Source organism: Mirounga angustirostris, unplaced genomic scaffold (assembly GCF_029215605.1).
Source record: "Mirounga angustirostris isolate CCGP_5_RB_7025 unplaced genomic scaffold, mMirAng1.0.hap1 SCAF_3, whole genome shotgun sequence".
Lineage (NCBI taxonomy): Eukaryota > Metazoa > Chordata > Mammalia > Carnivora > Phocidae > Mirounga > Mirounga angustirostris.
In genome coordinates, this window is record NW_026991711.1 from 51867891 (window position 1) to 51883240 (window position 15350).

Consider the following 15350-nt stretch of genomic DNA (forward strand, 5'->3'; position numbering starts at 1 on the left):
ATGATTTTAAAAAAAGGAAATTGGAAATTATAAAATGTACAAATATTACCATTTTTAACCCTTACTCATAAGAAACTTGTAATTCAATTGTAGATGAAATCAAATACATATCACAACAACTTTTAAAAGAGTGAAAAAATACTATAAAATTTCAGGAAAAACCAAGATTATTTCAGTTTGGGAAAGACTAAGAAAGGCTTCACTGAAGAAGAAACATCAAACATGCTTTTGAAAACTGGCAGGACTTTCCTTGGTAAAGACAAGGGGAAGCACCGTATGAAGCAAACAATATGAAAAAAGGTGTGGGAGGGGGTGCCCGCAAAAGGGCCTGGTTTACTCTGGGAGGGTAAGAAACTCGAATTTGGAAGAATTAAAATTATAAAAGGAGTTTGGAGCCAGGTCACAATTTGTTTTGAGTGTGCCTATGAAAGAGATTTTATCTGATAGGCAAACAGGAGCCACTTATAACTTTGAGCAGGAAAATAAAATTAAGAGTTATTTTCTAATGATGGAACTGAAAAGAATACCTAAAGAATCAGTACTGTAAAAACATGAAGCACATGAAAGTCAGGGACAGAGGAGACATCCTATATGAAAATCAGCCAGAGCTGACTTTTTATTTGGTAAAGACATACACAATAGAAATTTGATAAGGGCAAACAATATGAACTGTGGAATCCAAGGAGAGCTTAAGTATGAAAATTTCACCACACCACTATTTTGGTAAAATGATACAAAGGGCTGGCTCAAAAATGAAGAAAGAAAGAAACCAAAAAAAAAAAAAAAAAAAGGAAGGAAGGAAGGAAGGAAGGAAGGATGGGAGGAAGGAAGGAGACAAATCTGGCAAATTACTAGATTATATTCATTTAGAAGTCATTTTGAATCATTAACTATGTCTCATTAATATAAATTAAAATTTGATGATTTGCTTTGCAATTTTATCTAAATTTTTATCCCCTAAAATAAAATACTACATATTAGAAAAATAACTCTTATGTAAGGGGATACCTGAGCATTTTAAAAATACTGTATGGCTGGAATAATTCTTCCTTCAAATATGTGATAAAATGCAACTGTCTCTCAAAATTCAAGCGTCCTTACATAAAATCGTAAGTTTATTCTTACGGAGTTTTTAAACAACAAAAATTATGCACCTACAGGTTGATTCTATAACTCCAAACATTCACAATCAATATTTTGTGTATCAAACAGAATACAGCTCTATAAATCAAAGGAAAAGAAAATATGGGAAGAAAAGAGGCTTATTCTCCAGTAGAGTTGGGACAGAAGAAGCATCACTAACTCAAAAATAAATAGGCATTTCTTTTTCTTCCCTCTCAGTAAAGCTAAAATAAATAGAAACTCATGCTGTGATTTAAAAAAAAAAAAAAAGGCAGCATGAGGACTCCTAATTGCACCAAAAGCACATGTGATGTTATAATTAAAGTAGTGGAAAATAATGCATGTAGAGGCATATGAAAGTCGTTCTACAATATGCAGCTTATGTACAAGGGACCATCAGACGTGTGTAATTTCAGGCACCTATCCCTTTTGGCTGACAGGCAGCAATTCTGCCTCTCTTGCTGGGAAGTTGCCACACTGTGCCATGAAATCTGACACAGAAAATTGAAAGGATAAAAAAAAAAAAATCAATTTTACTTCACCAAAATAAAATGTGGCCTACTTAATTTTGCTATGGTAAGTGATGTTTATGGAACTCTTCTCAGCTTCCCAACAGTTATAAAATCTTGTCTAATATCAGGTTCTTCGAAAAGAGAGTATTATATGGAAAGAAAAGGTGGGATTGGGCTTATAAAGATGATAAACCTTGAGATACGTCAAGATTACCACTTACTCTTGAATTTGCTCATTGTAAAAGCTGCTCCTGATAATAGAGCAATCCTTTGAGACATCTCTAAATGTGTAACTTCAACTATGAGAAAGTTTCTTTCATGGACTTCGGCCAGTTTCTAGTTTGCAAACAGAAGGCCAGGTAGACTGTATGTATCTATAGACAGTTTGTATTAAGAGCGTTCATCCCACTTTATTGTGTAATTACACCAACCCACTGCTGGCTTCTTTGCCAATGCTCAATCCCCAAAGCTATACTTCTGATTTCTTTCTTTTCTTTTTTGAGTAGTCATCACATAACGTTTTAGAAAGAGAAATAAAGGAGCCTGATCAACTGCTAAAAATAGTTTACTTAGGTTCAAAATAAACCACGTGGGGGTACCTGGATGGTTCAGTCGGTTAAGCGGCTGCTCAGGCCATATCCCATGGTCCTGGGATGGAGCCCCGCGTGAGCTCCCTGCGCAGTGCAGAGTTGGCTTCTCCCTCTCCTTCTGCCCCTCCCCCTGCTTGTGCGCTCGCTCTCTTGCTTACTCTCGCTCTCAAATAAATAAAATCTTTAAGAAAATTTAAAAAAACAAAATAAATCATGTGATTAAAATAGGCATTTTCTCACTTGTCACTGTGCATTTGAGTGAAGACACCAGTGACATCGTCCCATGAGAGTCAGCAGTCCTCAACCTACCAGCTCTACCTCTATTTGCCTGTCTTTTTTTCCTTTATTTGTTATTTTGTTTCACAAGATAGAAATAAGGGCACAGTTGAGAAGGTGCATAGAATATTGAGAGGTGCTGAAATGCCACTGATCAATGAAGCAAGGCATTTTCAAAGCTACTGATGAGTTACTATGGCTGCAAAAGCACACATTCCTGAATGAGAAATCTAGATCAGAACTCTGAGGCAAGCGCAGGGAAGGAGAACACGAAACTCCATTCCAGCCTTAGCAAAACACACCTCTGTGGGGTTCTTGCCCTGCCTTTGCCAACAAATACTGCAGGCGGCTTCACACTGCCTTGTACGTACCAAATGGAAGCAGTCAAGAGTCTAACTCTAATGAACCTTGAGGGCACTGTGAGACGTGAACTAAGCCAGAGAGGGAAAGACAAATACTGTGTGGTGTCACTTATATGTGGAATTAAAAAAAAAAAAAAAGAAGTTGAACCCAGAAACAGAGTAGAGAAGTGGCTGGGGGCTGGGGGTGGGGTAACAAGGAGAGGTGGGTAAATGGGTACCAAATTTCATCTATAAGATGAACGGGCTCCGATTTATTCAGCAAACATTTGTTGAATGTCTACTGCATGCTAGTCAAAAATAACTAAAGCTTTTCTCAAGGGGTTCTCTCTCTGTTTAGTAGAGAGATGGCAGGTAGATACATAAGTCTAAGGCAAGCCAAAAGAAATCAGTAACTGAGCTGCTATAACAGCTCAGGGAATGGGGCCAAAGCTTCAGGCCTGTGTTCAGGAAAACTTTATTAAAGAAGCATATTATAGAATATTAGAGCCAGAGGGACCTTACAAAATACCAATTCCAATCCCACCATTTTACAGATAAGGGAAAAAAGAGAGAGAGAAGAATAAAGAAAAAGCCCATTACTCTCTTATTCTCTTAAGTAGGCACTCCCTGGATTCTATCTAATTTATTTGTTTCCTTCACTGACAGTTGCAAATTTACAAAATAAGGAATTCAGTCAGTGAGAGTATATTGCCACTCTGGAGTTGGAAGAATTTCAAAAGGCAAAGATGAGGGAAAGAAGAGAGCTTGCTGGTAAGGTCAAAGACTGGGATAAGACATTGGTAAGAAGATAGGTTTGGAAAATAGTGTTAAATGTATCTGACAACAAGAGTTTGAGGGAAGGAATGAGACAGGCTGTATGCAGTGGGATTAGACAATGGAGGACATCAAATGGCAGGAGGACATCAAACAGCCTAAAAGAGTTAGTCTTGTTCACGAGATAATTCAATGGACACAGGAGCAGAATTTACTTAGTAAATCTGTAAGTTCCTCCAACATTGGTACTATTATATGACACTGATGGTCTTAGAGGTTTCTAATGAATGAACAAAAGACCCTTCTGATATGAAAAAGGCCAGTTAAACGTAGCAAATTTACACTGAATACAATCTCCCTCTGTAAATTATTCTTTCTCCAAAGCGGAGGGTGACAGAACAAGGACAAAAGAAGGGAAGACACTGTGATCTGCTGATGAAAGGTGCAGTTTGTGACCCGGTGATTGAGAGATGCCTGTGATAACCATGCCCCCAGCCTTGCTCCTTCTGAGAAAACTCAACTTGCCAGCTCTCCCCAGTGGTTGCCGAGCCAACCTGAGGCAAGCCTGAAAATCAATGGATCTCCTATCCGCACCAAGTGCTGGGGTCCAGGCATGGACCCACAGAGCTGTAGCGGCTTTTCGCTCTGCCCTACTGCCCAGCCCTACTATCTTGTTCTCTTCTTTGGGACTGGATTTCCCACCAACATCTGTATAGTGCTCTAGAATAATTTCAAAGCACACTGCCCCTTTTTCATTTATCATAAAGTAGAAGCAAACCTCTGTTCTACCCCACCCTCATCCTGCATAGCTCTCCTCAGTCCCCAGAGTCACATGGCTCTTACCTGAGTGCATGCTATTTTTATGTTCAGGTTTGCTATCAGGGAACCGAGCCTTGTAAGATAAGCAATTTGCCCACAGTCACAGCCATCCAGGAAAGGGTTCCTACTACACCTCTAGCCAGCTAACTTCCAAACCTGTGCACTCAATCAGTAAGACATTCAACTGGCCCATTTTTATTTAAAAAAAAAAAAAAAAAATCAACACTTTAAATTATAAGTTTGAGGACTAAATATATAAAGAATATGTATTGTTTTTAAAAGTTAAAAAAAAGAAAAAATAAAGACCAAACTCTTCTGAAAGTTTATTGTTAATTTAAGACCAATTTAAAAAACCAAAGTTGCTGTTCACTAATGAATCTGATAATTCAACTGGGGAACGTTATCAGAACATTCTAAGTAGAAAATGTCCATCCATTGCCTCCATAAACACATGCTGAATATCTACTATGTAGCAGACACTGTTCTAGGAACTGAGGATACAGAGATAAGCAAGAGAACTATGGTCCCTGCCCTTGAGGATCACAAAGATAAGTTGGAAAGACAATCATTCTATATGTAAACAGAGTAATATGACCAGTGTGGTGACAGGGAAATAGAAAGGTGTAAAAGTAGGGGAAACCTAACTCAGCTAGGGACAAGGGAAGACCCCTCAGGAGTTAGGAGAAGGGGGTGGAGAAGGGGACTGGGAGTGCTCCATGTAGAGAAGAGCATGCACTGAGGATCAGGGCAGAGATGATAAAACTGAAGGAAGTTCAGAGTGGCTCAACCTACTACCGAGTGAGACAAAGGAAGGAGACAAGGCTTAGGACTAGAAAGGCGGGCAGAGGCCAGATCCTGCATGACACCGCTAGCCATATTGAAGACTATACCTAAGAGCAATGGGAAGCCAATTTAAGCAAAAAAGAGAGACTGAGTCAGATTTTAGTTCGACAAGTATCAATCTGGCTGCAGAGTGAAGAGTAGATCAGAGTGGAAGGAAGGTTGAGGTAGAGCTATATTAGCAAAGGACTGCTGCAGTCCAGGTGATAGGTGATGATGAGCTGGGCTAGGCTGACAGATGTGGGAAGGAAGAATCGATGTTTATGAGTCAGAACAGACAGAACTTGATGGGAGATTGAATGGTGATTTCAGCTCTGAGGTAATTCTGAATTTTAGAAGGTGGAAGACCGTTTGTGCTTAATTAAAGTTGGAAAAAAGAATCTCACAAAAAAAAATGTGCTCATTTAGTTGGAAAAAAAGAATCACCTCTAAAAACATATTCCAACAAGGAGAAAAAACTTACCACTTTTAAGCTGTTATTATCATGTATTCATTAGTAATTGAGTTCCAGCCACACATAACTCACCTGGTTACCAACCAATAATAGGTGTTCTCCGAGAAGAAAGTCCTTCAGCATGTCTTCCATCACTATCATGTGCTAGAGAATAAAGAACTAGAAGTTAATTGTGTTTTGTATAATCAAGATGAAATAATAAAGTTAACAATAAAGATATCGTCATGCTAAGGAAAGCATCTAGAGTTCCAGTTCAAGATGGCAGTGTAGGAAGATCCTGAAGTCACCTCCTTCCATGGACATGCAGATTGTATAGCAACATATGAAATAATTTCCTCTTAGAAAAATCTAAAAGCTAGCTGACTGATGACTATGCAAATGAGAAGAAAACCATCAGAGCAAGTAGGAGAGGCTGGGATACAGTCTCCCCATAAACCTCACCCCTAGTGCAGTATCCTATAACTGGGAACTCAAAACCTGGAGCTTCCCCCTGAGGAATGTTCGAACCCCACACTGAGCATCCCAACTTCTAAGACATACACTTTGAGATATGAGCCCTCAAAACATCTAATTATTTTTTAAAGATTTTATTTATTTATTTGACAGAGACACAGCGAGAGAGGGAACACAAGCAGGGGGAGTGGGAGAGGGAGAAGCAGGCTTCCCCCGGAGCAGGGAGCCCAATGCAGGACTCGATCCCAGGACTCTGGGATCATGACCTGAGCCGAAGACAGCAGCTTAACGACTGAGCCACCCAGGTGCCCCCAAAACATCTAATTTTGAAAACCAACAGGGCTCACATCCTGAGACCCACAAGACTCTAGTGATCTGAGAAACTGACCTGCCCCAGGGCCCAGCTCAGAGGCAGCTGACTGTGCCCAGACTTAAAGTGAAGGAGGCTCACCTGCTTCCATTAAAGCACTGGCCTGAGGGACAGACATCTAATTTAACACACACGTAGAAGCCTGCTGGAACACTCTCTGGGGATGGAGACTGGCAGGTGCTATCTTTGTGCTCTCCCTTTGCTGGGATTCAGTGCACCAGAATCTCCAGTTAAAGACCTTTTATGTGTGTCTGGTGCCTCAATTTCTCTGGCTGCCACCTAGGAGTCACCTCTTGATCACCTGGATCTGGAGGCCAGGGGAGCTTACACTCCTGGTCTCATACGACTATGATAATCGGTGTCACCCAGAAAGGAGCTCATACTTCTGTCTGGCACCCTGAGTTCTGGGACTGCTGCCAGAAGATACCACCACATCGCCTGGCTCTGGTGGCCAGTGGGGCTTACACTTGTGGGTCCCACAGGACTGTAACCAAAGGACAAAGAGTTCTTAAACAGCTACTACCCCCAGGGCACAGCAACAGGCAACAAACCGAGGGGCTCAGTCTTTCAATGAAGGAGGGCTATAAGCTAATCATCATGACTGAGGCCTGAGGGGCAGTATTTAATTAAACAGGCATCTTGGGGCTGGCTGTAATCCTTTCTGGAGACTTGTGCTCACCCTCTAACATACTCCAAAGCACTAGTGTATCCTGGAGGGGAGATTTACACACATCTGGTGCCCTGGTTTCTGCAGCTGTCACCCCGTAGATACTCCTTAATCACATGGTGGCTCGGGGTGCTTGGATTTCTGGGTCCCATGGGACTGTGGCAATTGTAAAGATGGTTCTTGGCAGGTTATCAACCCAGGACACTGCATAGACAGTGGACTGAGGCACAGTCTTCAGTCTTCTATGAAGGAGGCCCCTTTGCTTGTCCTGGAGATTCAGCCTGAGGAGCAAGCTTCAGGTCTGGCATACATGTAGAGGCCTATGGCGCACTCTCAAGGAACATAGGCTGTGGGTGCCATCTTGGCTCTCTCTCTTGGCCTTGCTCCAGTTCATCAGTATCACCCAGGAAAGGGCTTATACACTTGTCTGGAGCCCCAATCTCTGTGGGTGTCACCCAATAGACACCTCCAGATCACCTAGTTTTTGCGGTCGGTGGGGCTTCCACTTGTGATGCACAGCACTGTATATATTTGCATACTTTTAAAAGCTGACACCTGAGGATGTGGTTTCCAGTCAGCTTGAACCTAAGCGTTGAGATCCCCCCATTTGGGACACAGAGATCTTGGCACATCCTCACTTACTGGGAACTATTAAGAATATAATGGGCAGCTTGCAGAAGCACAAAGATTTAAGAGACAATCAAGAGCTAACACAGGGTTGAATGACAAGGTTCATCTGCATGAGGTCACTCCTTTGAAAGACTGGGAGAAGCAGTCATCTCACATACTGTATAGAAATCAAGAGAGTCAAGCAAAATGAAGTAACAGAGGATATGTTCCAAATGGAAGAACAAGATAAAACCTCAGAATTAAAAACTTTAATAAAATAAGTAATTTACCTGATAAAGAGTTCAAAATAATGGTCATAAAGATGCTCACCAAACTGAGAAGAATGGATGGATGCAGTAAGAATTTCAAATAAGAGATGGAAAATATTTAAAAAAAAGTGTCAAACAGAAGTCACAATGTTGAAGAATAGAATAACTGAACTGAAAAGGTTCAAGAGCAGACCAGATGACAACTCAAAGACAAGGCAGTGGAGCTAACCCAATCAAAGCATCAAAAACAAAAAAAGAATTACAAAAAGTAAAGATACTTTAAGGGACTTAAGGGGCAACATCAAATGGACTAGCATTTGTACCACAGGGCCCCAGGAAGGAGAAGAGAGAGATAGAGGCAGAAATTTTATTTGAAAATATAATGGCTGAAAACTTCTCTAACCCAGGGAAGGAAACAGACATCTAGATGCAGGAATCCCAGCAAGTTCCAAATAAGAGGAACCTAAAGAGACCTACACCATGACACGTTATAATTAAAATGTCAAAAGTAAAAGATGAGAAGGGAACATTAAAAGCAGTAAGAGAAAAACAACTTGCTACATACAAGGGAACACCCATAAGGCAATCAGCAGATTTTTCAGCAGTAACATTGCACGTCAGAAGGGAGTGGCATGATATATTCCAAGGACTGAAAAAAACCTTGCTAACCAAGAATACTCTACCTGGCAAAGTTATCACTCAGAAGTGAAAAACAGATAAAGAGTTTTCCAGATAAGCTAAAGCTAAATGAGTCATCACCACTAACCCAGCCTTACAAGAAATGTTAAAAGGACTTTAAGCTGAAAAGAAAGGGTGCTAATTAGTACTAAGAACACATATGAAAATAAATCTCACTGGAAAGGTAAATACATAGTAAAGATAGTGGATTAATCACTTATAAAGACAGTATGAAGGTTAAAAGCCAAAAGTAGTAAAAACAGCTATAATTATGATAATTAAGGGATATGTAAGATAAAAAATATAAAATGTGGGGCGCCTGGGTGGCTCAGTCGTTAAGCGTCTGCCTTCGGCTCCGGTCATGATCCCAGAGTCCTGGGATCGAGCCCCGTATCAGGCTCCCTGCTCAGCGGGAGGCCTGCTTCTCCCTCTCCCACTCCCCCTGCTTGTGCTCCCTCTCTCGCTGTCTCTCTATCAAATAAATAAATAAAATCTTTAAAAAAATATATAAAATGTGACAGCAAAAACAAAACATGAGGGGGAAGAGCAAGAATGTTGAGATTTACAATGGGATTAAACTTAAGTTGTTATCAACTTAAAATAGGCTGTTGCAGATATATTATATGTAAGCCTCATGGTAACTACAAAGAAATAACCTATAGTAAATTCACAAAAAATAAAAAGAGAATATAAACATAACACAAGAGAAGAACCACAAAAATAGCCACAAAACAATTAACAAAATGACAATAAACACATACCTATTAATAATTACTCTGAATGTAAATGGACTAAATTCTCCAATCAAAAGACATAGAGTGGCTAAATGGATAAAATACCAAGACTCATCTATAAGCTGTCTACAAGAGATTCATTTTAGATGTAAAAATACACACAGACTCAAAGTGAAGAGATGAGAAAAGATATTCCATGCAAGTGGAAACCAAAAGAAAGTGCAAGTAGCTGTACTCATATAAAGCATTTTGCTAGTAAGGAAACTGAATCTTTAATCAAAAAGCTCTCGACAAATGGAAGTCCAGACCAGATGGCTCTACTAGTGAATTCCACCAAACATTCAAAGAAGAATTAATACCAATCCTTCTCAAAGTATTCCAAAAAAATAAAAGGGAATGCTTCAAAACCAGCGTTACCCTGATACCAAAACCAGACAAGGAAGAAAAATTACAAGTCAATATCCTTAATGAACATAGATGGAAAAATCCTCAATGAAATATTAGCAAGCCATAATTTAACAATACATTTAAAAAATCACACAATATGATCAAGTGGGAATTACTGCAGGGATGCAAGGATGGTTAAACATCTGCAAATCAGTCAATGTGGTACACCACATTAACAAAGTGAAGGATAAAAATCATGATCTTTGCAACAGATGCACAAAAAGCATCTGACAAAATTCAACACCCTTTTATGATTAAAAAAAAAACCCTCTCAACAAAGCAGTATAGAGGGAATATATCTCAACATAATAAAGGTCATGTATGATAAGCCCACAGATAACAACATACTCAATGGTAAAAAGCTCAAAGCTTTTCTTCTAAGATCAGGAACAAGACAAGAATGCCCACTCTTGCCACTTTTATTCAACACAATACCAAAGAAATTAGGCAATTAAAAAAAAAAGGAAATAGGAAAGGAAGAAGTAAACGTGTCACTATTTGCAGACGGTGGTATTAATATATAGAAAACCCTAAAGACACTATGAGAAAGCTGTTAGAACTAATAAACAAATTCAGCAAAGTTGAAAGATACAAAATCAATACAAAAAAATTTGTTGTTTTCCTATACACTAATAATGAACCATCAGAAAAAGAAATTAAGAAAACAATCCCACTGACAACTGCATCAACAAGATTAAAATACCTACGAATAAACTTAACCAAGGAGGTGAAAGACCTGTATACTGAAAACTACAAGACATTAAAGAAATAGAAGACACAAATAAATGGAAAGATATTCCATGTTCATGGATTAGAATTAATGTTGTTAAAATGTCATACTATATCTATATATTCGATGTAATCCCTATCAAAATTTCAATGGCATTGTTCACAGAAACAGAACAATCCTAAAATTTATATGGAATCATAAAAGATCCTAAGTAGTCGAAAAGTCATGAGAAAGAAGAACAATGTTGAAAGTATCACACTTTTTGATTTCAAACTATATTACAAAGCTATAGTAATAAAAAGGCTACAGTAGTCAATTAAAAAAGCTACACTAATAAAAAAAAGCTATAGTAATCAATCAAATTATAATATTGGCAGAAAAAGACATATAAATCAATGGAACATAATAGAGAGCCTAGAAATAAACCCATATGCATCAACGGTCAATTAATTTATGACAAAGGAGTCAAGAATGAAGAAAACAATGGAGAAAGGACAGTCTCTTCAATAAATGATGTTGGGAAAATGGACAGTCACATGCAAAAGAATGAAACTGGATCACTATCTTCCACAAGATTCACATTCACAAATATTAAAAACTTGAACGTTAGGCTCTGAAACCATAAAACTTCTAGAAGAAAACATAGATGGTAAGCTCTGTGACATAGATCTTAGTGATAATTTTGGAATCTATCACCAAAAGCACAAGCAATGAAAGCAAAATTAAACAAGTGGGACTCCATCCAACTAAGCAGCTTCTGCCCAGTGAAGGAAACTATCAACAGAATGAAAAGGCAACCTAGAGAATGAGAGAAAATATTTGCAAATCATGTATCTGATAGGGGCTAATATCAAAATATGTAAAGAACTCATATACCACAACAGGAAAAAAAACAAACAGTCCAAGTAAAAAATGGGCATATGGAAAAATGCTCTACATCACAGTCATCAGAGAAATATAAATCAAAACCATAACGAGACTGTCACCTCCTATCTGTTAGAATGGCTATTATCAAAAAGACTAGAAATAACAAGTATTGGTGACGATGTGAAGATAAGGGAAACTTTGTGGTATTGCTGGTAGAATGTAAATTGATGTGGCCACTATGAAAATCAGTATAGAAGTTCCTCAAAAAATTAAAAACAGAACTACCATATGACCCAGCAATTCCACTTCTGGATATTTTTTTGAAGAAAATGAAAACACTAATTTGAAAAGATATTTGCACCCCCATATTCACTGCACCATTATTTATAATAGCCAAGGTATGGAAACAACCTATGTGTCTACTGATGGATGAATGGATAAAGAAGATGTGGCATATATATACACAATGGAATATTATTCAGCCATAAAAAGAATGAAATCTTGCCATTTGTAACAACATGGATGGTCCTTGAGGGCATTAGGCTAAGTGAAAAAAGTTAGAGAAAGACAAATACTGTATGATCTCTTATATATGGAATCTAAAAATATATGTGTACATTTTTAATATGTCAACAACATATATATAACATATATATATTAAAAAAAATAAAATATCCAAGCTCATAGATATAGAAAACATATTGGTGGTTACTAGAGGCTGGAGGTAGGGCTAGGAGAAATGGGTAAATTGTTTTTGTTTTCTTTAGTTTAAATACATTGAATAAAAAAGAAAGGAAAGCATCTATTGTAATAGACAATACTCCATTTGATTTTTTTTTTTTTTAAAGATTTTTTATTTATTTATTTGACAGAGAGAGACATAGCGAGAGCAGGAACACAAGCAGGGGCAGTGGGAGAGGGAGAAGCAGGCTTCCCGCGGAGCAGGGAGCCCGATGTGGGACTCGATCCCAGGACCCTGGGATCATGACCTGAGCCGAAGGCAGACGCTTAACGACTGAGCCACCCAGGCGCCCTCCATTTGATTTTTTAAAAAAACAAAAATTAATGCTGTGGTTATAATTTATGTAACTAGTTAGATCACTGGTACTTAAAACGTGAAGTAGTCCACTTAAGCAAGACTAAGCCACTCACCAAAGAGTTTTTATAATTTAACTCAAATATATTTTAACTATTGCTCTATGTAGGGTTGGCTTATAATTTAATATAATATTTAATATAATATTTAAATTACTACTTGCTAATAATGTAAATATACATAGGCTTTCCAAAATAACTGGAGATTTCTATGGAACATTTTACACTAACTTGGTCTTAACCATTACCTTCAAAGGATGTATAATTTTAGAATTAGAAATATAGTATTTAGCGTCCACATTTTTATTTGAATTAGGACACAATATAATAAAAGAACAAGATTAAGGTTGTTCACAACAGCCACAAAGGAAATTACATTGCTCTTTTATATCTGGAAAAATAGGACAACCACAAGTAGGTCATGAAGGCTCATTGGTGGGGGGAGGTTGGGAGAAGAAATATATCCCAGAACAATTAATATCCCTATTTCTTTCTCTATCAAAACAGTAACAGCCACCTAAGGACTGAAGTTATTGAAGCTCCCTATTTGTGGAAAAGGCAAATTAAATGTTTGCAGATATTTTCCTAGCTTGTTACCTGCTTTTCTTTTTTTAACTTGTTTTATGGATTTTTTTTTTTTTTTTTTTTTTTTTACATCTCAAGCATTTCCCGTTTAACTTGTCCAATTAAGCTGTACTTCCTTTCAGAGTTTCTTTCCTAGAAAAACAGAAAGTTTTTTCTTTCCTTCAAAAACAGATGGGTATTTCCTAATGTTTATCTTTGTAGTTTTTATTTTTTTGAAATGTTTTCAGATACACCACTGAGCTAGAGTTTTAACAAAGCTGAAAGTAGGATGGGCTTGTCAATTTATTGTCCACTCCGGAACATTTTTAAGACTCAAAGAGACCTCGTTAATAATAATGGACAACAAATGTAAACAGGAACTATTTTAGGGACTATCTTAAGCAAGCCAACGTGTGTGGTTACCCTACTTAAAAGGGAGTCTTAGAACACCCCTTTATTCTGGGTTCTAGTGATGATGTGGTCTGGAGATCTCTTCCTTCCAGCTAAGATGAAAAGTCAGTGCCAATTTAAGTCTTCTAGTAACAAAGGGGCTAATCTGCATGAGGAAAAGACAGAAAAGTTGGAATGAGCACCTGCATAGCCAGATAAAAAAGCAATGTAAATACTGAAAAACAATTCAAAGTATAGTTGTATTCTTCTATACTGTACTCATGTTCTCCTACTTCACACCCTCCTTCCATCTAACTAGATCATTCAAGTCAACAAACATTAGCTAAGGCTAAGGTCACTGCCTACGTAATTCTTCTCTTAATCTCTTAGCCCACTTAAGTACCACAGACAATTTCAAGATTTTATTTATTTATTTGAGAGAATGAAAGAGAGAGAGAGAGGGAGAGAAAGCAAGGGAGAGGGAGAAGGAGCAGGGGAGGGGCAGAGGGAGAAGCAGACTCCCCACTGAGCAGGGAGGGTGGGGGAGGGGGGCACTCCATCCCAGGATTCTGGGATCATGACCTGACCTGAAGGCAGATGCTTGACCAACTGAGCTACCCAGCGCCCCAACCACAATTTTTTTTTAATTTTTTTTTTTTTAAAGATTTATTTATTTATTTGACAGAGAGAGAGAGAGAACAGGCAGGCAGAGAGGCAGGCAGAGGGAGAGGGAGAGGCAGGCTCCCCGCCGAGCAGGGAGCCCGATGCGGGGCTCGATCCCGGGGACCCTGGGATCATGACCTGAGCCGAAGGCAGCCGCTTAACTGACTTAGCCACCCAGGCGCCCCGACAATTTTTTTTTAATTTTCTTTTAAAAAAAATTTTTTTTATTAACATATAATATATTATTTGTTTCAGGGGTACAGGTCTGTGATTCATCAGTCTTACACAATTCACAGCACTCACCATAGTACATACTCTCCCCAATGTCCATCACCCAGCCACCCCATCCCTCCCACCCCCCACCACTCCAGCAACCCTCAGTTTGTTTCCTGAGATTAAGAGTCTCTTATGGTTTGTCTCCCTCTCTGGTTTCGTCTTGTTTCATTTTTCCCTCTCTTCCCCTATGATCCTCTGTCTTGTTTCTCAAATTCCTCATATCAGTGAGGTCATATGATACTTGTCTTTCTCTGATTGACTTACTTCGCTTAGCATAATACCCTCTAGTTCCATCCACATCGTTGCAAATGGCAAGATGTTATTTTTTTTAATGGCTGTGTAATATTCCATTGTATATATATACCCCCATCTTCTTTATCCATTCATCTGCTGATGGACATCTAGGCTCTTTCCATAGTTTGGCTATTGTGGACATTGCTGCTATAAACATTGGGGTGCATGTGTCCCTTTGGATCCCTACATTTGTATCTTTGGGGTAAATACCCAGTAGTGCAATTGCTGGGTTGTAGGGTAGCTCTATTTTCAACTTTTTGAGGAACCTCCATACTGTTTTCCAGAATGGCTGCACCAACTTGCATTCCCACCAACAGTGGAGGAGGGTTCCCCTTTCTCTGCATCCTCACCAACATCTGTCATTTCCTGACTTGTTAATTTTAGCCCTTCTGACTGGTGTGAGGTGGTATCTCACTGAGGTTTTGATTTGTATTTCCCTGATGCCGAGTAATGTTGAGCACTTTCTCATGCGTCTGTTGGTCATCTGGATGTCTTCTTTGCAAAAATGTCTGTTCA

The 15350-nt window shown here is 38.7% G+C and overlaps 1 protein-coding gene across 10 annotated transcripts in view; it reads right to left on the reverse strand.

Moving 5' to 3' along the window:
• VWA8 (von Willebrand factor A domain containing 8) overlaps window positions 1-15350 on the reverse strand; it is a 344595-nt gene that overhangs the window by 183864 nt on the left and 145381 nt on the right. For all 10 annotated transcript variants that reach the window (XR_010409990.1, XM_064586049.1, XM_064586051.1 and 7 more), the window contains one exon: window positions 5801-5872. Coding sequence is in view for 9 of the 10 variants with exons in the window: in XM_064586049.1 (XP_064442119.1) it covers window positions 5801-5872 (72 nt within the window). In the remaining variant the exon portion in view is untranslated. The remainder of the gene's footprint in view (window positions 1-5800; window positions 5873-15350) is intronic.